We start from the raw sequence: 26,447 nt of genomic DNA, 5'->3' as shown, positions 1-26,447 counted from the left end.
GCCACTGACTGGGAAGTGGACTTAAAATATTTTGGTCACCTTTGTCTAGAACCAATTAATCCAAATCGCTTTACTCTTCCTCGCGGCTTCTATGTCCCAGTTCTTAACAACGGCTTCCCTCAGAGGGAAGCATCCTTTCTCGGGCTGCAGTTTTCTGTTATCTTTGATGCTGAGCAATCTTTTCTTATTTAAAAGGAAGGGAAAAAATTGTTTTCCCCAACTCCTGATGACAGAAGTAGCATAAACACTACAAACAGTCTGGAAATTTTAGAAAAGCATCCAGGAGAAAACAGAAAATAAAAATCTCCCAATTCCATTGTTTAGAGATAACCACTGTTGGCATTTGTGTTTTATTTTCAACTGAGTTTTTTTCTTTTAAGCGTTTATTGCTAAAAAAAAAAAAAAAAGTCTGTGGTTAAAAAAATGAGAAGAAAATGACAGGTAAAAATCGTGACAACTCTCACCTTTTTCCCTACATACACAAGTATGGCAGGATTATTATAACAGCCACCACTTACACAGTGCTTATCGTGAATACAGCCGCCACCATTCAATGTCGGCTCCCTAGGGGACAGTCACTGCATGTGTTTTACACGGAGCTCACTCAGTTATGCGTGACCTTCAGCGTCAGGTACTGTCCTCACCATTGATAATGAAGGACAGAGGCAGAGGGGTTAAGCCGCCACAATTACAGATATAATTACAGATGATAACATAGAAACCTGTGTCCCTAGATTTTCTGGATTGCTTTTTAAATGCGTATAATAAAACAACACTAATTCACTCAATCAAGAAAGATCTTTTGAGCATCCCCTTGCTAGCAGACTCTCTGGGAACAGCAGCGCTTGAGGCAAACATGTTTCCTGTGGTTGGAGAGTTTGTATCCAGTCGCTGTGACTTGCTGAATATCTCCCATGTCGGGCACTGAGTCAAGCAGGATTGATCTCATTTAATGTTGAAACACACTTCTCCGTAACTGGGACTCTACTCTTTATAAGGTTTTGTTTCCCCTATGTTTCATCTAACATTATATTGTAACATTTCCCCCTTCATTACAAAAATTGTACACATGATCCTTCTGGGTTGCATAACACCCCCACTGCAGTAAGATACCAATATTTACTGATCCACTCGTTATCCTCTCTTATTCTCTTCGGAAAGATCCTTCTTCTGGATTTTCCTTCCCCAACAATCATGAGTAATGAGGGGACGGGGTGGCACCCAGACTCCCTTCTCCTGTGGGTGGCCTTAGAGACATGAGAGTCTTTCTCACGGCCCTCTCTCCTTGGTGCGAGCATTTAAAAGCAGAACTCAGAAGCTGAGATATAGGAAGCAAAGTCATAAGAATGATAAGAATTTCAGCCCAAACAGCTGCTCTCCATGAGTTGGCAGGTCCTTGGGCTCCAATGATGCCAGCCAGCTGGTTCAGTCAGTCTCGCTCCCAAACACAGCTGTCTGAACACAGCATTATCATACGTTCCCTAGGGGACTGAATTTTCAACAAAATAAACTGAATCACTACATAGCTGAGTTCAATTGGGGCGAGGAGGTAAGGAGAGAAGGGGACATAAAACAAAAACAACAAGAACCTCCTGGCTTCCAGAAGAGTTGGAATCCCTAAAAATAAGTACCAGTGGGACGTGTGTCTCCAGGCTCCTTCGGAGTAGCTTCCAGGGGAGAAAAGAGAAACTGTGGTTGTTGCTGAGCTCAAGGACCACAGCCTCTAAAAAGCTTTCTCCCCCTTTACTCTCCCCTAAACAATGCTGAGTGATAGACAAAGTCTAGGGGACAAGCACCATTATCACTGGCACTTCCTCTTACGTATGAGTGTTTGCACCTGCCAGGCACTGTGCAACGTACTTTACATGACTTATCTCTAGGCCAGAAGTCAACAGCACAGTGAGCAGGTTGACCATTACACAAGGAGACTTCCTGATGCCACACAGCTCAGCAAGAGAGGGGCTGGGACTGGACCCCGAACGCTGCAGTTTCCAACACCTACACTCCCCACCCCCGCAGCAGTCCTTATGCAGTCAGCTGACCTTCCCCAGCCCAGTGTTCACATACAGAAGCCAGTCCCCCAAACCCTCAAGTATGGATTTCAAGCAATAATGATGTCTCTTAGCACCCTTCTGCCTCTGGCCTCAAGTACAGCATGTTCAGCAATCCTGAGCTAAAAAACATCTGAAAATGAATTCAGATACAGCCACCGGCCCCCACCCCTTATGTCTTGCCTCCAAATTTGGTCTCTCCTAACAAGCTGCTGAGAATGAGATCCTTGCTCAACCACAATGGGAACAAAGATAACGCAGACGCATTTTAATTTCAACTGTCACCCAAAGTGTGCGCGTTTACTCCCTCCTGAAACCTGGAGTAAATGCTGGAGAAACAAAGAAGAGTGAGTTGTGAGGAAGGAGCATGGAGTGAGACAGGTGCGTGGAAAATTGCATCCAAAACACAGCTTATCCCCAGCCCAACAGGAAGAGACAGGGGAACACACAGGAGAGAATTACATTCTGCTCAGTGGCTGTTTTCTCAAAAAGGAAAGCTATTCAAAAACACCAGAATCAGTTCCAGGCAATGGAGATTCTGGCCACGGGCTGGATCTACAGTCCTGAAGGCCAGCTCTCTGGGTCTCAGTGTGAGCCGGGCCCAGGCTTCCAAAGAACTCTGACAGGGCTGTCCTCAGGACCAGCTACACTCACAGCCCGATGCAGAACGTGGAGTGCCAGATGTGGGACTCTCACCACTACTGTTACACGTGGTTTTCCAAGGTGCACGGGCGTTTCCGCAAACCAGCCCGAATCAGAGCAGAGGACACAAGCTTTCATTAAGGCATCTGGGCCGTCACTCCCCAATGACCGTTGTCCGTTTACTTCTGATCCGTGAACACGTGTAAGCTGTTTAAAGGCTGCTCACTCTCAGGCCACCGTCTAGCGGGCCGAGAGTTGGCCTTGGTACTCAGAGTGTGAGTTGGAATTCCAATGAGAAGCCGAATGACTCAGTTTTGTTGGCTATTCCAATCTGGTTACGTTTGGAAGGGCTGACTTCAAGAGAACCCCAGGAAGTTTCCTTCGTTCTGTTGAGAAGAATCAAAGCACAAGTCTCCTGACTGAACGATGGATGCGAGAGCTCACGTAACCGCTGAGCAATGGGCTGAGCGAGCTCTACCACGTGACTGGGACGACCCACTCCTGTCACAGAGACTTTCCAAATTAACACAAAAAGGGGGATTTATCCTGTGCCCCAAGTGCCCCGTTAGTTCTGCTCAAACTTATAAATGCCTTCTGACTTAGCCAGGAATGCCTTAAAAAAAAGTTATTAGGAAGGCTGTAAGCCTTCTGGAAGCTAATGGGGAAGAAGACTGTAAAATAAAAATATAAATCAGGATAACTCTCCCAAGTATTTCCAATTTCAAGCTTCCTCTAAGTGGAATTAGCAGACCTGTAAATATCAAGCTACTGTTTCCCCTTAAGCTGTGTGGCAGAGAGGTCAGGATGGCTTGGCCTCTGTGGTCACACAGAGCTGGGCTGAGTCCCAGTTCCACTGCTTACGCAGTGGGCAGCGCCTATGGCTACTCTGACCTCACATCACGGACACTGGCATCATTGCGATGTCGCCTTAAAAAATATATATATATATATTTCTTTTCATATATATATGAAAGAAACTGACAGTCATTATACAGGTAGAAAGCAAATAGGCTTTGGAGCTACACAGACTTGGGTTTGACTTGGGCAACAGCCTTAACCCCTCTGAGTCCGGTTTCCTTGTGTAAACGGGGATCTAATACTTGTCTTGCAGGGACACTGCAAAGCTCATGCACATTAAGTGCAGGCAGGTAAAGAGCAGGCAGGAGGCAGTGGTGGTGTAAGTGACCATAAAGATAACCAAAACTTGTTGAGTGCTTATCATGCTGTCATTTACATGGATTAGCTCAGTATTTCACACACAATAAACCCACGAGGAAGGTACTAGGATCCTGGCCATCTTATAGGTGAGGAAACTCAGGGAGACTAATCTGCTCCAGGTCGCATCGATGGGAACAGCAGGACTGGGACCTAAGACAGCTTAGCTTGACTGTCTGGGTCTTCACCACCTGTGGTCTTTATACCTGTTATTAACGTGAGAGACAGAGGGCAAAATGTAAAGATCCTAAGGTCTGAAGTCTTGATGGATTTGATTTGAGTCACTTACTAGTGACTCTGAGCAAGTTATGTAATTCTCCTACCTTTAGCTGCCGCATCTGTAAAAAATCCCGGGACAGTGGTGAGGACCCGAGCACCTCACACAGCTTGACACCCAGTGTTCAAAAGACATGGTTGCATTCAATAAAAAAGCAGAAGAAGGGAAAAAACTGGAGACTCAACAGTGGATTATTTGTAGTCAGGACATGAGGCTTTAATTTATAAGTGCGAATTTAATTACTACCCTTTGCAAAACATCGATCTTAACTGTTTACAGCAACGTTAGAATTTGCTGTTCTTTCCCCCTTGTGTCGTCTACAAAATTCAAATTTCCCTGCCCTCCCCGGGGCCCGTCTTGACACTGGAGACCACTGACACTTGGTGGAGTTTATCCTTAGCTATGTCACACACACATTTTTACACCCTTTCGAATCCCAGCTGTAACATGCTCCTGCAATTTACAAGGATTAGGAGCCTCCCCGTAATGTGTGTGGTGTACTCTTTATTATGTGCTGTGATTTTTATGGGAGGAAAATTAGGTCATGATGAAGAGTTCCTGGTCTATAACTGCAAAGTAGCCCCGAGACAATAAATCAACGACAGAGGCCTGGGATTACAAGGCAAAAGAGAAAGGCTTCTCCGAGAGAAGAGGCTAAGCATTTTCCGGAGACACAAATGCACCACGGTCCCGAGTAATAAAGGACTGTAACAAGCATGGCCTTGTTGAAACTGAGGAGTGTCTGCTTCGGAGGTGGGGTGGCTCGCACACTGCCCAGTCTTTCTCACAACAGTCTGCAGAGCACGGCTGCTCAGGGCTTGAGAAGCCATAAACCCAGCGCCTCTCCACTGGAAAGCCAGGCGAGACTTAGCAGGGCTCATTTAACGTAACAGTTAAGAAGCCAAATTCAGAGCCTACAGCCACAGAGAGGTTTTTTAAGGACAGTTGGAAGTCCGATGTCCTGTTGATATCAGCATTTTGGCACAGGGAACAACAATTTGCAAAGTCATTTGGGGAGTTTTATTAAAAGTCCCTCAAAAGGAACCAATTCCAGTCAGTAACTGGCAGTATCTATAGCCGGCCTGGGTAATCAATCCATGGGATGCTGTGATCTTCCTTATCTCCAGAAAGATTCTATTTCCAGTTATCTTTGCTGACAGAGAGAAATAGATTCAAACATAACAACACTCCACCCTTATTCGAGAACCATTAAAAGAGCTTCACAGTCCAAACAGTGATTAGTTTGTCTAGGGTTTTATTGGGGGGAAATACACATGTTCAGATCCACAAACCTTATCATGCTAATGAAGAAGAGTTTACACAGCACTTGAAACTTAAAAAAAAAGGAAAAGAAAAGAAAAAAGACCTAGAACAGGAGACTTCAGGCCAGCATACAAGTAAATCTAGCTTATTTTTAAACCTAACATAGACAGGACCAGGAAGAGTATACTCAGGAACCAATGTAAGGAAATGTGACAAAAAATTAAAATCAATGAGCAAATGACAAAAGCCATGGTCATGAGATACAAGATTAGCTTCTCAAGCAGGCCACAGTAACAGGGATTATCCTCTCCATGGAGTAAGCATGCAGGCATTTACCACTATCATCACCCCCACCACCATCATCATCATCTTCATCATTAATTTTGCATATTAACAGGTCACCACCATCATCACCACCACCATCATCATCACCCCCACCACCATCATCGCCATCTTCATCGTTAATTCTGCATATTAACAGGACACCACCATCATCACCACCACCATCATCATTACCATCTTCATCATTAATTCTGCATATTAACAGGACACCACCATCATCACCACCACCATCATCATTACCATCTTCATCGTTAATTCTGCATATTAACAGGACACTACCATCAACACCACCACCACCATCATCACCACCACTATCATCATCATCTTCATCGTTAATTCTGCATATTAACAGGTGTTGAAATACCAAGGAAATGAAATACAACTGCCCAACACTTGTCAGTTGCCAGAAATGGTTCAAATCAATTGCCTCCTATTAATTGATACACATTTTGTGCACAAATCCCAATATAGATGTGAGGACTTCAGTGCTACCAACATTTTGGTAAAAGCAGATCAAGGCAGTTTGGTGGGCCCCAATCAACTCGAATCAAGATAGTCTTGAAAGACACTACCATTTTAATGGGAACATAAGGTTGCTCGGGACTTGCTGCTTATACTGGGTGTTAAGCTGGGCCATCCATGGTTGCTGGCTCTCTTCCCTGACATGTAATGTTAAGTCACCATGTGTTGAAATGGGGCAGTGATCCTCGGGCATTTCTAAGAACGGACAGCTCCAACTGCTTCCAAAGCAAGCCGGTGGACCGGGAAAAGAATCATGACAACTTATTTCATAAAATATCAACAAGCATTAAAAGGGGCAATATTCATAAAAGCATGTGGTACACGTACACACTCGTGTCCTGTTCATGGGCAGAAACCCTTCTGAGCGCCACAGCCAAAAGAAAGATCAGGAACTGTTGAAGAACAAGTGGACCCCATTCTACTGCTGTATGTTGGAACTTCACAGAAGGATGTAAGACATTCACATAACCTGAGATTTCTCGTTTAACCAAAACCATAAAAGGCTGTAGTTTGGTTTTGTTGACATGGTTGTTCTTCCCAGACATCTAAATTTTTCATAGTCATTTGGAAGTTAATTTTTTTTTTTTAAAAGAAGAAGAAGAAGAAGAAAACCCTTATAAGAAACAGCAGAGTTTCTGGGCTTTTGGCTATCTTGGACAATGACAGCATTCAATATTTTGTTTTGTTTTAAAATCTTAACTAGAAGCATAAAAATCTTGGTAACTTCCACTATAACCTCAAATACCAGCCTACTTGATGTTTTAAGGCTCAGGGTGACAAGCTGTGAGCTGGAGGAAAGAGTCTGTCCATACAGAAAAGGTAATTTAAAATAATTGATTATTACCTTTAAAACAAGCATGGGAAGAGCCAAAATCTTTGCCCTCTCAACTTTCAACTGTGAAATCTGACTACAGATACAAAGAGCCAGACTCTCATGTAATCCAAGTGGAGCCCAGGGTATGCAAACACTGATGGGAAAGGATGCTGGGAGCTAGTATTTTCCTTTAGGAAGTCTGGCAAGAAGAGCCAAACAAAAGCCATGAGGGTCTTATTCTAACTTATAACACATAATCAGCATCGGTCAAAGGTTATAATCTCCAACATTTTAAAAATATATAGCAACAAGTTTACAACAGTATGGTCAACTCTGGTTTTGTTATTTATTTAATGAATGACTTTGACATCAGCAACCAGAGTACAACTTGGTTCAGATTCCAGGGAAGTCCCTCTCAAGTGCTCATATAATCATTTCACCCCTCTCCTTGGACTTCTCCGAGAGCTCCCGTTTTCCAGGAGTAAATGCAACCTTTTCCCATAGCTTTCAAGACTCTTGACAAATGGGCTAAACCCAACTGTCTGGCATCATCTCCAACCACTTGCTAACATGTAACCCACAGTCCTTTCACAACCGTGTCATTTTAATACACATGAATTAATGTTGATTAATTGATTAATGTTTTCCTAGAAGGCTGTCCCTCCTGTCTCCAGTCTTTCTCTGCCCAGAAAACGTCTATTTATTTGTCAGAGCCCAGTACAAGCTGAATTAGATTATTTCTCTTCAGTGGTGCCATATACTGTTCATCTCACTGACTGTCTGCTAGCGCACTGTGCTATGGTTAGCTCCATCCTGAGAAACGAGGAGGGCCTTAGGGAAAAGGGCTCGCCTTACTTCTCTTAGGTCAACAGCAGATGCACAACGTATGCAGCGACTAGAATTAACTGGAATAGATTTCGGTAGCCTAGGTTGTGAGAGCCGCCCTAAATTCCTCTCCTAACCAGCTGTTTCTTACACTTTCTGGGCTTTAGAGTCATGGTTTGTAAAATAGAGCAAAAAATATTGATCTTATAGAGTTTCTATGAAAATCAAATGATATGATGGATGTAAAGCTGTTTAGCACTATACTTGTGGACAATAAGCTGTAAGTAAAAGTTGGCTATGACTATTATTATTATAATAATAATAATTATTATTATTACTTCTACATTACAGACATTAAAATGACCCGTTACTTTCAACTGAGTAAATAAATCAGTATATATGAACAACATGGAAAAATAAAAATCACCCTGAGCCTCGAAACACAATTCCTCTCTTCTGGCTTTTTCCTCTCTGCCTTCAGTTACTCTGGGATATTTATTTTCAACAGACTGGTCCAAACATTGCTTCTCTTCCCAGGGCTGTGCGAGAGGCGAAGGACAGAGAGTCTTGGGCATCACGACAGGTTAGCACGTGGTTACCGCGCATCACCTGACCAAGCTGAAGGTCTGTGTGAGACACACCGCTAAGGCTCCCACAAAGGATAGAGAGGTGGATTCTCTGTGACGAGAGATACTCAGTCAGGGATGTTTCTAGACCAACAGGTGGTGTCTTGGGGGTGTGTGGATTGCCAGAAACAATATAAAGGAGTTTATCTTCATTTTAAACCCCTGGTCTGAAAGTCTAGTGTTAGTCCTTACTAAACAAGGAGGGAGGGAGGGGGAGAAAGAAGGGGAGAGGGAGAGCTGGGGAGAGGATGGGAGAAGGGGAGGGGACAGGGGGGAGGGAAGGAAAGGCCATGTGCTTTCACCAGTTAAAACACAGAAGTCTTTTTCCTTCTCTTGCAAAAGATGTTTTATCAGGAAAAAGAAGTTGAATTTTTGAGCCAGCAGAAACCTCTCTCTCTTTTAAATGTCAGTTTTAAAGACAAAGATGTTTTTCCAGTTTCAGACACCGAGGAGTTAGTTCTCCATACTGAGGCTTACAAAGGGTATGTGAGGACCGAACTTGTCACTGTCATAGAATGCTGGATGCCCCACGGTTATGCGAAGAAGCTGAGGAGAAACAGAAGAACATCTTCTGTAAGAAATGCTGAGATGCTGAGCCACCAGTAAGAAAGGGACGTCTTCTCTGGTGGGTACTACACCCAAACATGCCAGTGATGGGGATGAAGGCCTTCTGGGAGATGGCCTACAAAGACGGCAGCCCACGGTTCCTCCCCCGCCTCCACGAGCTGCTGCTCCTCCCATCTACACGTGGGGTCTACTTCCCACCCCTTCAATCTGGCTGGACTTGTGACTTGCTTTGACCGACAGAATATAGCTGAAGTGGTGTGGAGATTCCTCAAAAGAGTAGGAATAGACTTACCATATGACCCAGGAATCCCACTCCTCGGCTTGTATCCAGAAGGAAATCTACTTCAGGATGACACCTGCACCCCAATGTTCATAGCAGCACTATTTACAATAGCCAAAACATGGAAACAGCCTAAATGTCCATCAACAGGTGACTGGATAAAGAAGATGTGGTATATTTATACAATGGAATACTACTCAGCCATAAAAACCGACAACATAATGCCATTTACAGCAACATGGATGCTCCTGGAGAATGTCATTCTAAGTGAAGTAAGCCAGAAAGAGAAAGAAAAATACCATATGAGATCGCTCATATGTGGAATCTAAAAAACAAAAACAAAAACAAACAAACAAACAAAAACAAAGCGTAAATACAGGACAGAAATAGACTCAGACAGAGAATACAGACTTGTGGTTACCGGGGGGTGGAGGGTGGGAAGGGATAGCCTGGGATTTCAAAATTGTAGAATAGATAAACAAGATTACACTGTATAGCACAGGGAAATATACACAAAATGTTATGATAACTCACAGAGAAAAAAATGTGACAATGAGTGTGTATATGTCCATGAATGACTGAAAAATTGTGCTGAACACTGGAATTTGACACATTGTAAAATGATTATAAATCAATAAAAAATGTTAAAAAAAAAAAAAAAGAATATAGCTGAAGTGACACTCTGTCTATTCTAGGCCCAGGCCTTAAGGGACCTTGCAGCTTCTGTGTCTGCCCTTCTGAAAGCTGAGACTATGAAACGATGAGAGATCACACGGAGAGAGCGAGGCCACATGGAGGAGGAGCCTGGTGTCCCAGCCAACAGCTAGGACGGAGGTCCCAGGCAAGGAAGACCATCCTGTTGCAGTCAAACCACCCCAGCTGATATTACATGGGACACACGTGAGCTCTCCCCAAATTCCTGACCCACAGAACTGTGAGCTGTTTTATGTGGCTAGGTTTGGAAATGATTTATTACGCAGTAATAGATAACTGAAACAGACAAAACAGACATCTGATGGCTTCTCCTCTCTCTATGTCCATGAGTGGCTCCCATGCCCAGGTTTCTAAACTCTTTTCCAGCACAGTCTTCTACTTATTTCTGGGTCCCTCCCAATTATTTTCCAAGGCACAAAGTACACAACTTTCTTTAAAAAGTTATTTATTTATTTTTTTGAACTGGGGGAGGTACCTAGGTTTATTTATTTATTTTAATGGAGACACTGGGGATTGAACCCAGGATCTTAGGCATGCTAAGCAAGCATTCTACCACTGAGCTATATAATATTCTTAACAACATGAGAGAATATTACACCCCATAACTGTGGGGGAGATATGTTTACGACCTGTATTAGGGCATATGCTATCAAACACTTCTTGTTTTGGGGACGGGATGAAGCAATGCTGTTGGAAAGCATTTCTTCAAGTGGGGTTTCAGGATTTTGTCCAACTTCTGGCACTAAGTTAGAAAAGGAGCCCCTCATGATGTGTGTGTGTGTGTGTGTGTGTGTTTCTATAAAATTATAGCCATCCTAAGGGAATGCTTATTAAATACCTAAATACTGTTAAGGTCTCCATATTGTGGATGTTAAAGGAAGATGACAGTTTTATCTGAGGACATCAACATGTCCTTGCTGTTGGCTGAAGTTAGTTCTATTGGCAGGAAACTCATCCAAAGCATTGTCTCCAGAAAGCCAGGGGCTCTCAGAGCATGGCTGCAGATGCTCTGGATTCCTGTGAAGTGAACATCACCGGGTACCAAAGGGGGCGAAGGCGGCATCTGCTCACTTTCTACCAGACCAGGCCTGAAGCGACATTTGAAAAGGAGTCAAGCTCCCTTACTCTAAGTTGTTTTCCACCAGAAAGGCAAACCTGATGAACAGTAAGAAACTTTCTCCCCAGAATCATATACATACACTGTGCTTGCATTGTAACTCCAGCCCACCATGGACCCCAGATTAAAAGCCTCTCTCAAGGTGGTACCCTAGCTCCCCTAGGGCTGGAGACGTCTACTCTGCTGCAGCCTTCATCCCAAGAATGTTTCCGCTCACACTTCCACTGGCTCCCACAGGAACGTAGACCTCACCGTGATTCATCCCACTCTCTGGCAGAGATGAATGAAAAAGAACACATAATGAAGCTCTGCAACAGACTTTCCATGTGTACCTCCCCAGATACACAGCAGAGAGTAACATAATTTATAACCCACCAAACCAGCTGCGTATTTTCACCAGTTCCTACCCATGGACTTGCAGCCCTGGCCATGCATTTCATATTTCATTTCTATCTCTGTATTTTGTGCTCAAGGCAGGATGGCTGCTTGTTTACGCAAGTTTCAATATTGTTATTAGCAGTCTCCAGTCTTTTTTCTATCATGCCGCTTTCCAATGTTTTCTGGCTTTGAAGGCCGAAGGACACCAAAAACAGTTACGGTTCAAAAACCATTAGACGCTGCCTGCTATAAACCTGCATATGCCCCTTAGGGACATGAAACATAATCAAACTTACTCCTTAGAAATTTATCTCAAATTTATTATTATTTTATTTAAGAAAAGATTATATTTAAAAGTATTACTTTGAGAGAGGGGCATATGTCACTTTTAGAGATGGAACTAGGCTCCATTTTCAGAGAATTCTGTTGAGACTGCGAGAAACAGTGGTTTACAGATCTTGATGCTTACTTCGTGCTGGATTCTTGGCTAAATTCTTTACATAAATCACCTTATCTAATCCTCACAGCAAAGCACCAGAGGGCATGTGGCTCACTGGCTAGCTTGTCATCAAACTTGCTTCCCTTTGCTCAGTACAGTTAGGGTGATTTCCCAGCCTCCCTTGCAGTTAGATGTGGTCACGTGACTGGGTTCCGGCCAATGGAATGTGGAAGAAAATAAGGAAAGCTTCTTCCTCGACTTGATCCATGCCATCTTACTCAATCTTCCATGCTCCCGCATTTCCCCCACCAACTGGCTGATGGCAGAGATCTGCAGAGCGGGAGGCAGAGCTACGAGGCGGAAGGAACCTGGGTTGCCGAATCACTGTGCAGGATCTCACTCCCAGAATAGCTGCGGTAAACTGGTATGTGAGTAAGAGATAAACTTCTATTGTCACTTATGTTTTGGGGTTCTGTGTTATAGCCGTTACACTGCACTGAAAGTACTTTTATGAACACAGAGAAATTAAGTCATCTGCCCACGGTCACACTGCTAGTAAGAGGTGGCAGATTTAAAGCCAAGTGGTTTGTGTTTAGAAACCACATCATTAATTGCTATTTGGTTATACTCTCTTTTTACAAGTCTATTTTTATCGTATATAACATAATCTTCTCCTATACCTGATTTACTATATTTGAGGGAAGTGGTTAGACAGTGGTCCAAAGTTTGGGATAGAGAGCAGATAATTTCTTTAAATAAATCATTTGATTTCATATCTCTTTATTAATCATGTAAGAAAAAGGCTATGTTGTTTACACGATTTTGCAGGCTACCTCTGTGACTTTGTGAAAGTTTATATTCAGAGGTTCTTCACTAGTTATTAATGCTCTGTAACAAACTACCCCCAAAACTTAGTGACTTAGAACATTTAGTATCTCTCCCACTTTCTGTGGGTCAGGAATTCAGAGGAGGCCTAACTCAGTGGTCTCCTATGAGATGCACTAAATGTGTCAGTTGGAGCCCCAACATCTGAAGGCACGACCAGAGCTGGAAGAATCACTTCCAAACTGGCTCACTCACATGGCCGCCAAGTTGGTCTGGTTGTTGGCAGGAAGCCTCCCTTCCTGCCCACTGGGCTGTGTCTGCCCTCCCAACATGGTGGCTTGCTTCCCCCAGAGGGAGCAAGTCCAGAAACTAAGGCAAATGCTACAAGGTCCTAAGACTAGTCTTCAAAGTCACACTCTGTTGCTTCTGCAATTTTCTGATTCCTACTGACCCCACTGGGATCAGGACTGGGATCCTTTATTCACAGTTGGAGGGGAATACACAGGGCAGTGAACACCGGGAAACAAGGGTCGCTGGGAGCCACTTTGGAGGCTAGCTACCACAAGAGCCCGTTCATTCATCCAGCACATTCGTACTGAGTGCATACTGAGGGGCTTCTGCCCGTTTTGTCCCCTGCTTTGGAACTGCTTGCAATTTTCAAGAGAGAGATCTAGGAAGGCCTCATCTAGGCCTGAAAGAGGTGAAGAGGTACGCCATGTAGCTGTATGGAGGAAGAGTGTCACAGGCCCTGGGAACCGCAACTGCAAAGACTGTGTGCCATGTGCAAGGGACAGCGCGGCAGCCGCGGTGGCTGTAGGAGGGAACTCAAGGAGAGGGCGGTAGGAGACAGGATGAGGCAAGAGATGGAGGGGAGAGCAGAGCCCGTGGAGGGCACCCTAGGCGCCTGTGAGAGCTCTGACTTTCAGTCAGTGAAATGGGAAGCCACTGGACATTTCTTAGCAGACAACTGATATGATTTGCTCTAACATTCAGAAAGGCTCACTCTGGTGGCTGAGATCTGAAGAGACAGGCCAAGGGTAGGAGCAGGGGTACAAATGAGGAGGCTCTTGGAAAAATCCAGACAACTTGTGTTGGAGTGCCATCCATGCAGGTGCTCAGTGGTCAGATTCTAGACTTACTCTGCAGGTGATCTGGCACGATTAATTCACCATTCGAGGTAAAGGTTTTATTTAGGAGGAAGCATTTTTCATTATATCCCGGCACTGTGGCTGTCAAATGGTACTCTAAGGGACCATGCAGGTTCTGAGATGCTTCACAGGGATTTGCTACTAGGAACTGGGACACATGACACTTGATGTCCCCTGCATCATTTTCTAAGGGCAGTTGTGTTGATCTACTTCATTATGTGGGGTGAGGGCTGTCTTCTTAAGACCAACCACAAACTCCAATGCCCTAAAGGAAAAGACAGACCACACACACACACACACACAGTATGAAACAATCCACCATGTATGAAACTGGTAGAAAACTATAGATTAGGAAAAATATTTGCAACAGAAAGGAAAATAGCTTACTACTCCTAACATTAAAAAACTCAAACATTCATAAGAAGACAACCAAGTAAGAAAATGGGTAAAGAGGATTTTCAAAATGAGGCTCACAGGAGTACCTCCCTCACTGCATTGTTGTGAGGTTAAAATGACAACGTACCTAAAGTGCTTAGCAGAGTTCCTGTCACAAGAGAAATGCTCAATAAATGTTGCCCAATGCCACCACCACCACAACCAAGATGCTTATCCCCATCACCATCGCCACCACTATCAGCAACTCCGTTATCGTCGCCACAGGGTAAGAGCAGCCAGCAACATAAACCCTGGTCAACCCTGCATGCCAGTTCCAACCTAGCTTCCCCAAAGTCACTTCTCCACGCACAGTGACCAATGAGGTATTACCTTCTCATGGTTTTCTATTAGGATCTCAATGACGATGTTCTGAAACTTGATATCCATGATGGCTGCTACGGTTTCTTCCTGAGGACGCAGCAGGGTGGGTCCAAACACCACGCCAAGGTTTGCCACCGTCATCAAATTCTGCTTGTGGTTGTTAGCAACACTGGGAGGAAGGAAAAGAAACGGCACAAATGAGGGAAATAGTGCAGAAGAGACAGTGGACTTCCTGTATCCTTCCACCTCCAGGCTCCTCACCTGGGAGGAGGCAAACCTGGGGCCATATTCCGACGCCCCTGGAGTCCACAGAGAGACTTTTCCACTCATCTTTTCATCTACCAAAGTTTCAGAACTCTCCAGTGCTCAGGCTCCTTTGCTGTTTTGGGATGTGACACTCTTTACCATTTCCATTTTGCCTAAAACAACCAACCAACCAAAGTAGCCGCCTGCCGACATGTGAATGTCTGCGCTTCTGAATCCCTGTTCGGCAAATCCAGGTAACTGCTAATCCCTCTTAGTTACAACTTTTATACTTGGCTGGTGCTGAAACCACTGTGATCATTAGCATTTTCTCCAGTGCCAGCAGAAAAACGCCTGACGGCTTTAATGCATTGGCAAACATAGGCCCAAAATAGACCTAATACTTTAAATGGGTAGATCTCAGTCAGGAAACTCAGCACTTTAGGCTTGACGTAGCAAAGCCCCATCACATCAGACACGAGGTTTACATTAAGTGAAACATGTGGCATAAACAGAAATAAAAACACACTACTGTGTATCTATGTATATGGGTGTGTTTATATTGTCACACTCAAAGTCTAAGGCACATTCAAGGTCAGCAGGACTGGGGTCTGAGTAAGCTGCTAAACACATCTGTGTATTTTTGGATAAACAACTACTCAACACACATATCTGAAATCCACACCCGGGCCACCATGACCTAGCCATAAGAGGGAATTGTTCATTTGCTGGCCCTGCATATAAAAATATACAAACTATCTATTGACGACAAATGGGTTAAAAGTCAAGGCCATTCAGTATTGTTGCGAAAACATTAGAGACTTCCCTAAATCACCTGTTAGAAGAAGGAAACTATTCATTACTAGAAACTGGAGAGAAATTGGGCAGAGAAGGAGTTTGCTCAGACACACCTCCCTAACATTAGTGCTATTTATACTGAGCGTTTTTTTTTTTCACACAATTCTATAAATGTTTGCACTGTTTCTCTTGGATACTTCTATTCTGGAGGCGGAAAAGAGGTTCTACTGCTTTAAGTGCTGGTTTTGAAACTGAGCCTTTACTGAAACACTACATCAATCAATTTTATCAGCAGATGTGTGTTTTTCCTTTAATTTTCCAGGGCTAAAAGTCTAATTTCATAAGAACTCGTCTTCTGAAAGGGGTGCTTAGGGCAGGGATAACTGGAACGGCCCAGTCAGGAAGGGAGTTTGCTTTTTGATTGCTAAGCAACACCTGCAGCAAGGAGACCCTGCCACTGATGCGTTGGCTTGTTTCTGGTCCACATAAGAATATTTTATAAACCTTTTTTTGAGTTGAAGCTGAATCTCCTGGTTTTAGTTATAGTTTTCCCTTCTACCCAGAACCCCATCACGTTTCTAGTCTGCAAGCGTTCATGCAGATGGCCAAGGTTGTACCTGGCGAGGGGGGAAAGACTGGTTCTGGGCCTCAGTCAATCAGCAAGTCTGCATATTTACAAGCTGCTTGTCACATCGCTACTTTCAACATCAGCTCCTTTGCGCGGAAAGCGGATTCCATGCTCTTATACTTCCCCTCCCAAATGAGCCAAGTCAGTAGGCTTACTTACCCCCCTTGTCACAAAAGTCCCTTGTGCGAACGAATCAACAAGCTATTTATGCATGAAAGGACTTTCAAATTGTAGACCAATATAAAAATACAGGGTATGGATGATGACTGCTTTTCACCATCACGCTTCTCAACACTACATCCACCTAAAGCAACAGCCTCTTAACGAGGCTCCCTGACTAGAATCCCTGGGTTCGGCTGCATCCTGCCCGCCACCACCAGTAACTGTCTAAATCTCAGCTCTGCTCAAGCTGTGGAAAACTCCAAGGGTCTTGCACCTCACTGGGTTGCTGGCTGAGAATGCAGAGACAGTGTACGTTCAGGGTTCAGAGATGCTTCCACTGCTGGATTGTTCTGATAACGGTGATGATAAACCGCTACTGGTCCCCATTGTTTTTTTTTGTTGTTTGTTTGTTTTTCATTTTTCATTTTTATTACATAGAATCGTTACAATCTGACTGCACATGTACAATATATTACATGTAAATATATATATATAATATACTGCATATGTTCTTAAAACTTACATATATATACTATTCATTGTTTCTAAGAATGCTTAGAGTTTTAGCTTTTTAAACTTACATAGTTTTCAAAAGAATAAAGCCAACCACAAAATAAGAATTAATTTAAAAAGACACATACACCCCACTATTAACAGCAACATTCTTTACAATTGCCAAGATACGGAAGCATACTAAGTGCACATCAATAGATGAATGGATAAAGAAGATGCAGAATATATATGTAATGGAGTACAACTCACCCATAAGAAGGCTATTTTGCCATTTGCAGCCCTTCATTCACTTTTCTTTTTTTCACTTCAAAAACCAGAATTTTATAACTAGTATAAACATTTCTATTGCATCAAAAACAACAACCCATTATTTTTAATACCAAGTCCAAACGCTGATGAAAGATCATTCCTTTTTCCAACTCAATTCTAAGCCCTCTGCCACCTCCCAGCTCTGGGTCCCTGGGCAAAGGACTCAATGTTTAAGCTTTGGATTCCTCATCTTTAAAAAAAAAATAAGGGGTAAATTATACTTCTACTTCATGAGGTTGTTGTACAGAGTAAATGTGATACCACATAGGAAATGTAGTGATGATGAGAATAATTCACTCCCCATCCTCTTTCCGCTTTCATATCCATCTGCCATTGTCATTCCTCTCCCCAGAACGTTCTCTTTCTCTTCTTTCTTTGCTTGGAAAACTGTTGATCTGCAAGGCACACCTCAAATAGCTCCCTTCCTGTCTGAAGTCTTCTGTCTAGTCTGACCCCAATCCTCCACTCCTCAGCGAAGTCAGAGGGTTGGCCTGCCCCTGGATTTATTTTGTGTTACTAACATCTTGACTGCTGCCTTAGGACAGAGATCGTGCTCATTTTAGCCGGTAACACCAGTGCTCAGCACAGGGCCTGGCCCAGGAGAAACACAACTAAAGTTCAATGAGGTGTGAAAAGATCATGGGGGTTTCTGAGCAGAAATAAAACAATTATTCTCACTCCAGCTACTTACTCGTAAAATTTCAAATTATTATTGATGATTTTGGGGGAACGTATCTCAACAATCCCAGCCTCCCTCTTCGAAGGCTGGAGCTGTGTTCCATTTCTTAGATTTAATTGATGAGTAATAATTACTCTGATTTACAGGCCCCAATGACCAAAGGCATTTGGAAAAAAAGTCTGGTTAACTGTGGATAAGCATCTCTGAATATAAATCAGCTTGAGGCTACCCACCATAATTCATTTCCTTTTTAATGACCCATTTTATTTTAGAACTTACAAAAACACATTGATCTAAGTCTTAGGAAACTTTTGGGGGAAAGCACGCTGCACCTTTCATGACTAACCACCATTATCTTTCAGCACACTGAAGTAACAAATTGATCTATCACTCGGTTATTACTGCTCACAACTTGGTATGGCTATGTTCATTACTCTACGATGAATTATTAATGGCTGGAGATCGCTCTGTATCCCAGAGAGAAAGGCACAGACCTCAGCCTCTGCTGGCACCAGCCATCCATTATAGCTGATGAATATACCGAGGTGTGGGAGGCGGGCTGGCAGGGCGCGGGGGAGCCTGGTCCAGCCGAGGCCACGGGACTCATTCATTAGTGAGGTCTATAAAACACGGGGAGCCTGCTTTCTGGCTTGGTAATTGAGCTGCGTGAGCTCTTCCTCTCACAGCCCAGAATGGCATGTTGAGTCTTGACTTAAAATCCACACACAAAGGTCTCTTGTGCACGACTGCACATCCCGCTGAGGGAGGTTCTGACCTGCCTCTCCCAGGTCCACGGGGACTCTTCTGTGGAGCCTCCTGAGAGAGCGGTCAGTTCCACAGGTTGCAGAGACACAGAGGCACGTGCGACTTTAACCTGGTGAAGGCCTGCTTCCTTTTGTGACTGTCAAGAGTCTGCCACCTCAGCTGAGAAGCAGGGCATCTCCTGAGGGAGATGCCTTTGCCTTCCGGGCAGCTGGCGGGGGATTTGCGCCCCATGCTCCCGGCATCGGGAAATGCAATTAATGAGGAAAGTGCACATTCCAAGGAAAATGGTCTCTTGTCCCCTTTGTTTCATGGGAAAACGGATGGGGACCCTGGATTGCTCTGATGGCCTTCGGGAGGCAGAAGGAGGTAAATCCCTTCCAGATGAGGATGGTGGTGGGGGAGCCCCATGAAGGGAGAAGACAGGAGACAACCCTGTGGGGGCCTGTAATGCAGAGATGTCCATGCTGTCCGAGGCATCATATCTGTTCTCCTGGTGCTTATACGAGAGGCAGAGCTCTGGAAGCGCCGAGTAGGACTTTACAACCACAGACTGGTCCTGACAGACTTAAGCAATACCTAAGCCTGTGGCTGGGTTACAAAGAGCTGTCACCTGAGCCCTGCAGTGCTGTGTCGAGGCCCCCCGCCCCGGACACAGCGTGCTGACCGATTAGCACTATCTGAGATGGACGGGATGGGCGGAGAAGCAGCAGGGCAACACTTAGCGGCCACCCTTTATTTGTCTGCTTCAGCTTCCAGTGTTCAGTAATAACGGTAACTGGTAAGGTGTTTTCGGGTTTACAAGGAGCTCCGCAACCCTTTTTTATGTTTATGTGATCTTCATACAGTAAGTCTAGAACAGTAGCTCTCAAGCTTTCTGACAATGACCCATGGTAGGAAATGAATTTTCCCATGTAACATTTCACAAGGACCTACATACATATATACACACACAGAGAGGCACACACACATACGTACATGCATGTCAGAAACAGCGTGATAAATTCTGGTCTTTGTGGTTCTATTCGATCCATTTTTTACATCTACTAAATCAGTTTCAAAATCCACTAATGTGCCATGACTTAACAATTTTAAAAGCACTATTCTAGGGGTATGGGGTACAAATATTAGCTCCAATTTACAAACATGGGGGAAAAGGCTAAGGGAGACAGTATAGAAACAAAGGGGAAAGGAGGGAAGGAAAAAAATAGGAGTTTGGGATGAGCAGATACAAACTGCTATATACAAAAGAGATAAACAACGAGGTCCCCATAGCACAGGGAACTATATTCATTATTTTGTAATCACCTACAATGAAAAAGAATATATATACATGTATGAGTAAATCACCATGTTGTATATCAGAAACTAACACATTGTAAATCAACTATACTTCAATAAAAAATAATAAAAATTATAAAATACTTCAAATCTATAGGAAAACTCAAAATATGTTATTACTTCTTTTCCATCACTTCCCTATAAGCCCCTCCAGCATGACAGGCTGACAGGCAGCTACAGCAAACCCACCACACTCACTCCGCCTTCAAGGGCACCAGCTTGCCCCCGGCCCGCCTGTCAAGTCCTCCCCTAACCATCCAAAGCCCATCTCCCTGCAGAGCCCGGCTCCAGACACTCCCCTGATGGAAGGCCACACAGAGCGCTCTCCTTTGAGTGATTATGGTTGCGGTCAGTCCCGTGGGACACGTCTACACCGACTGTTCCCCTTCTCATGGGGGTCTCAGGCCCAGGGGCCGCATCACGACCTTGCATTGCGTTCTCTGCAGCACACAGGCAGGTCCCTGCTAGGCCCCGGTTACCGATTCTGAAAGTGGCTGAGTGGGCCTGCACCTCAGCTGCAGTAAGTATCACCTCTCTCCCTACTACCCTCTCGGAGGTAAAGAAGCTCCAAGCCCTGGGGCCAGGAAAGATTCGCTGGAAATGAAGCTGCTAGAACTCTACGTTTTTTGTGGCTACCAGGGCAAGTTTGGTTTCCGGGGCTGTCAATGTGGTTCCTTCCAACAACTTCAAGTTCATCCTTAGTGTCTAGTGGGGAGTGGTGGGGGGAATCCCCGCCACCCCTGGCTGCGTGTTTTCTACTAAGTCAGGCTGTCTGTGTGTGTTGCCTGGATACCACCTGAACTTGGTGAGATGGGACCAGGCTGGATGGTGCTAAGCTGGCCCCTGCCAAGGAAACCCATCCGAGCCATAAATACAGCTTTTCTGGGCTGTCCCAATGGCTGGCACCAGAATGAGGGTTTAAAATAAGTTTTTCCGTGTACTGACTGGGGTCATGCTCTCACCGACCATATTTAACATCTTTCTGGGAATGGCTATCCAGTGAGAAGCCAGATTTGAAGCTTTGAATAATTCAGGGAGTGCTTATGATGGATATTTTTACACAGTGTAACCATCAAGGGAACGCCTTGAGACACACAGGTGAGACTATCACTACGATTTTACAGATGAGGAAACTGAAGCACTGAGAAGTTAGTTAACTTGCCAGAGGTCACACAGCTAACGAAGGCCAGAGCCAAGACGGGAACTCAGTGTGGCTGCAGATCCCATAATCTTCACCTCGCACTCTGCTGCTCCCACACGACTAAGGGTTAGTTCAGTGAGACTAAAAGAGGCATCCTCTTCCCTCTGAAAACCCAAGCAAAACTGACTAGATGGCGTGGGAGTGGTTCCATGCTTGAGCATGTGGGGAAAAAAGTCGTGGTTATAATAGAAAGAAAAAAAAAAAAAAGCTGCTCCCTCATTCACCACCCAAATTACTAAACTGGAAGAAGAAAAAAAAAAAAAAAAAAAAAAGCAAGACAGAGGAAGAAAAAGCAGGTATGCCTACGAGAGTGATATTGGACTAAAGACCTTTTCTACTCCCTTCCCGCAGGGAAAATGGCTTCACTCTTGACAGAAACATGAAAATGATGCAACATTCCTCAAATGTGATGGCATTCCGTTTGTAGTTGGCTGGCAGAGTCAGAGAGGTGCTTTCTAATAACGAAAGAGTGAACACTAGAAGGTCAAGAGAGAAGAATGAATTGAAAGGAAGAAAGGAGGCGGGGCCAAATGGGTGGTTTCCAGAGCCCCTCACAGATAATTACGGCTGGACGTGCGGCACCCCCAGGTGGCACGGCTTCCACCCAAGGGTCTCAGAGCTCGGGGAGTCACTACTGATGTCTTCCCTGCTTCTGGCGAAATGTATAAAACTGTATTTCAGACAGGTAAACATCACTGCTAAGAGTTAAGTACTCCCCAGTATTGTATACATCAACTTTAACACACACTTAACAGAAGCCTCCTTGGTGCTGAAAATTCTTCAGAGAAAAGGAAAAAGGATTTGTGTGAAGGCAGCAAAGCCAAGGTACCTCTGTGCATACAGCTTGCTGTCTAAAGTGGAGGCTATTCTAAACTCTGAGTGTGTGACCAGCTCTATTTGCCCTCTGGTCTCCTCCAATCCAACACCACTACCTGCTTAAAACCCATCAAAGGCTTCTGACTATTTTAAATCAAGCTGAAAACTGCTGGCATGGCCTTTAAGATCCCATATGATCCAGCTGAGCTCTCCAGACCCTTTTCCACTGTGGTCCCCCAGCTCGCAGATTTCTGGGCTAAAAGTCTTCAGGCCTCGGTGCCTTCATTCCCAATGCTGATCCCCTCTGCTGGGGAAGCTTTGTGGCCCCTCTTCATTCAGCTCTCTCCTAATTTATCCCTCTCACTTCCCGAAGAGGTCTTTCTGGACACCCCCTGCCAGGTCAGGTACCTCGTTACAACTCCAGTTCCTCAATTCTCCTGCTTAGCACTTAGTGAATTATGTCATCATTCATAAGATTGTCGCTGTCCATTTCCCTCGCCTCCGAGACCCTCCAAGACACCCGGGAAGGCGTTATCCTCCCTCCCTGCCCCCCATCCCCAGGGCCTAGCACAGACTTTGCCCATATCAGGTGTTGGGGAAGGAAAAAGAACACGTGCATGCCTTCTTGGGGAGGCCAGCTTCCTCTGGGTTATCAAGGCTCGGCTGCACTAAATGGCTGGCTTAAACTTTCACGTCATCTGCTGGTGTCTTAGCACCTTTGTCAAGTGGAGCCAGCAGACAGGGGAGTGGCCGGACACTGACAGCACACAGCAAACCGGGCAGGTCTCCCGGGCACACTGCTAATCGGGGAGGTACGAAGGCCACACAGTACTCACAGAGTGTAATATCATTCCTACATGAGTGATGTAATATGCATTATAAAATACAGCATAAGCTCACAATATTGTACCAACATGTTTCCAATACACTTACATCTCCTACGACAGTGTCTCCTGTACCTTGTATTTCCTTTTCTTACCCCTTTCTGAAATCCCTTTACCTCCTGCCTGCTTTAGATTATTAAGACTGTCATTAATAATAGCAGCAACCAAGCTCTCACTGTGAGGCAGGCAGTAAGCACTCCATTAATTACCTTGTTTGGTCTTTACAATAACTCTATGAGGTGAGATCCATCACTGTCCCACACGAAGAAGCTAAGGCTCAGAAAACGCCAACATTTGTCCAGGGTCACATACTGAATGAGCAGTAGGGCTGGAATTTGATGCCAGGCAGTCTGCAGTCTGACTGCAGAGGCAGGGCTGTTAAACGCTCTGGTACAACGCACTGTGCGTGTGTGGACATGCGTGAGACGTAACACAGGGAGTAGCTCGCCTGCCTCTCTCTCGCTTGCCTCTCTTCTGTTCTACACAAAAAGAGAACAGTGGTAAAAGGAGAACCAGATTATTTTTAAAAGGATGTTTTGAAAGCAAACAAGGCTATTAGGTTCATCTCTGCCCACCAACAGGATAAAATCCCTAAGCTTTTCTACTGGGAGAAAAGCAATCTGGGTCATGGGAGTTAGGGCCCCCTCCGGAACAGGCCAGGTTTCATTAACAAGAATTACTCTTTTGCTGCTAAGCTGCCTAGTTTTTCTAAATTAGTCACAGTTGTTTAGAGACTAAAAACAGGCCAACTTGCATTCTCTTTGCCCTATATGGTCTCAGCTACCCGGTATGCTCACAGAAGGCGTAGCCCTCCAGTCTAGGGATTAACAGATGAGCCACCCGGCCCTGGTCTGGCTGGTTCGGGCTCTGGACTCGAGCTGTATTTTTGGACCCAGTCCCCAGGCCCAGATGGGGAAGCACAACACTCACATATTAAAAGACCTGCAGGGAAGCTGGCCCAGGGAACCCTTCTTCCTGGAAAATTACTTAACTATTTCAAATTATATAACAACCCATCCTACAGTCCAGTGTAATTAGCATTTGCAAAGCATTTTACAGTTTTTAAAGTCCTTTCACATTCATTACCATTGATTGATTTCTTTTGGGGGCTTACGTTCTCCGATCTAGAGAGAGATGCTGGACGGAGCGTAAATAGAGGGGGTCTAAGACTTGCACGTGTGCGTGCCAACGTGATGTCACCGAGGCAGCGAATGCATCAGTTCCTGATGGCGGCGGTGCTTCCTCCCATGGCTCCGCCTTTCACCTTGAGGCAAGCACTGTCCAAAAAAGGCAGGCCATGGAGAAGCTGCCTTAGGACTTTCTACCCAAGGACAGCAGTGCATCGTGACGCGGCAAAGAGGCCAACACTGTATCATTTATTTTTAACTGTCAAATATTTCTGAGTGCCTATTATGTGCCAGGGACTGCTTTCAGTGCTAGGGATGCAGCTATGAACAAAACAGACACCCTTCTCCCCAAATCCCCTGCTTTAAAAGGTTACATTTTTGTGTGGTCGTACAGGCAATAAAGCAAACAAAATTTGTGGGGGAAAGGGAGAACTGGGGGACTGTTTGCAACTTTAGGCACAGTGGTGAGGGAAGGTGTCACTGAGAGGGAGGCAGGTGCTAACGACCTGAAGGAGAGAAGGAAGCAAGCCATGTGGGTCTCTGGGGCGAGAGCTTCAGGGGAAAAAAGGGCAGACGCAGACACTTCAGGGAAGAACACATGGGGCATGTTGGCAATGCCAGTGAAAGCCAGCGAATCTGCTGCCGAGCGAGCAAGGCAGGAAGCATCAGAAGTCAGGTAACGGACTTGGGGGTGGCAAATCCCATAGGACTGGAGAGGAGATGAAAAGCCATGAGAAAATTCTGATCAGAGGGATAACATAATATTGGCTTACCCCTCTCTGTAGACTCAGAAAGGTAGCAACTGCTAAGACTTACATGCCCAGGTTCCATCCATATAGAAGATGTAAGAACTTCACAAACGAGCATAAAACCCAGTGAGAGACTTAAAGGCACGTAAAAACTGGAATACAGCACTTTTCACATTTATTTGAGCAGCTGAAATGTGTCCAGCACTGTGCCTTTGCACCTGTGTCTGTGTTAATGTGGTAAGTCTCTGAAGTTGTCCCACACTTTCCCCTTCGTTAGTGTGCGAAGTCTTTCATGGACTCTTCTCCACTGGGAAGTCAGTGAAAGAACAAAATGAACTGGAGGTCGAGACAGTAACAGCCTCTAGGTGCTAGTTACCTGCTACCTAGCTAACAGTTTCCCCCCAGACAGCACCAATATTAAACATGCCATGCAAATATTTATAGAGCCCATTGAATTGAACCATCTTAACAATCTTTAATTAATTAAAATAAAGGGATCCGTGTTACTAGTCCCATTTTACAGATGAAAGGTCAGGGGCAAAAGGAGCTACATCAAAGGGTAAGGGACTGGCCCCTCACCGTGTGGCTTAGCTCCAACAAGCATAGGGGCTTCAAGACCGAGCAGGCAGGGTTCCTCACATTCCATGAAATGCCAGCCTCATCTCTGGTTCTATGCAATGACCATAATACTTTCTGGAGGTAGAATCAAGTTTCCAAATCCAAGATGAGACGATGAGGAATATTACAGAGAGAGAGACTGACAGACTGAGAGAGAGAAAGAGAGAAGCATGCGCACGAGGGAGTAGGGACAGGCATATGCCCTGCGTAATCTATCTCCCTTCCTGGAGAGTTTTTAAATAAGGGAAATAATTCATCTGACTGGCTTATTTTTGAAAAGGAGAGGACCTTCACCTCAAAAAGGGAACAGACAGAAAATTACACACCTTGCCGCGAGTCTGAGACAAACTGAGAGGCTTAGGTTGAAAAACTGGCTTTATTACAAGGGCCAATGTACGAAAATGACTAGAAAGTATAAACCTACATGTGCTAACAATGAACTTCAGAATTACAGGCGATTAACAGAGAAAAGAATTATTTCCTGAAAAGTTCATGGCTCTTCCCCAGCCGACCTGGCTTGGTCCTCCTGCCTGGTTTTTATCTTGTTTTATTTCTTCTTGTCACTTTCACAGTCAGATATTCTTATTGATGGATTTGTATATCTATCTTCCTAATTGGAACATAAGAGCTGACACCCCTCAGAAAAGTTCTGGAGATCAATTAGTACTAACAGTGAAAGAGGAAAGATGTGATATGTTTATACAATGGAATATTACTCGGCAATTAAAAAGAACAAAATGCCATTTGCAGCAACATGGATGGATCTGGAGATCATCATTCTAAGTGAAGTAAGCCAGAAAGAGAAAGAAAAATACC

General features: G+C 44.5%; 1 protein-coding gene across 4 annotated transcripts in view; it reads right to left on the bottom strand.

Moving 5' to 3' along the window:
* ARHGAP26 (Rho GTPase activating protein 26) overlaps positions 1–26,447 on the bottom strand; it is a 416,457-nt gene that overhangs the window by 87,078 nt on the left and 302,932 nt on the right. For all 4 annotated transcript variants that reach the window (XM_074360863.1, XM_074360867.1, XM_074360864.1 and 1 more), the window contains one exon: positions 14,811–14,970. In XM_074360863.1, the coding sequence (XP_074216964.1) occupies positions 14,811–14,970 (160 nt within the window). The remainder of the gene's footprint in view (positions 1–14,810; positions 14,971–26,447) is intronic.

Source organism: Camelus bactrianus, chromosome 3, assembly GCF_048773025.1.
Source record: "Camelus bactrianus isolate YW-2024 breed Bactrian camel chromosome 3, ASM4877302v1, whole genome shotgun sequence".
Taxonomy (NCBI): domain Eukaryota; kingdom Metazoa; phylum Chordata; class Mammalia; order Artiodactyla; family Camelidae; genus Camelus; species Camelus bactrianus.
This window is presented reverse-complemented; position numbering and strand designations above follow the sequence as displayed.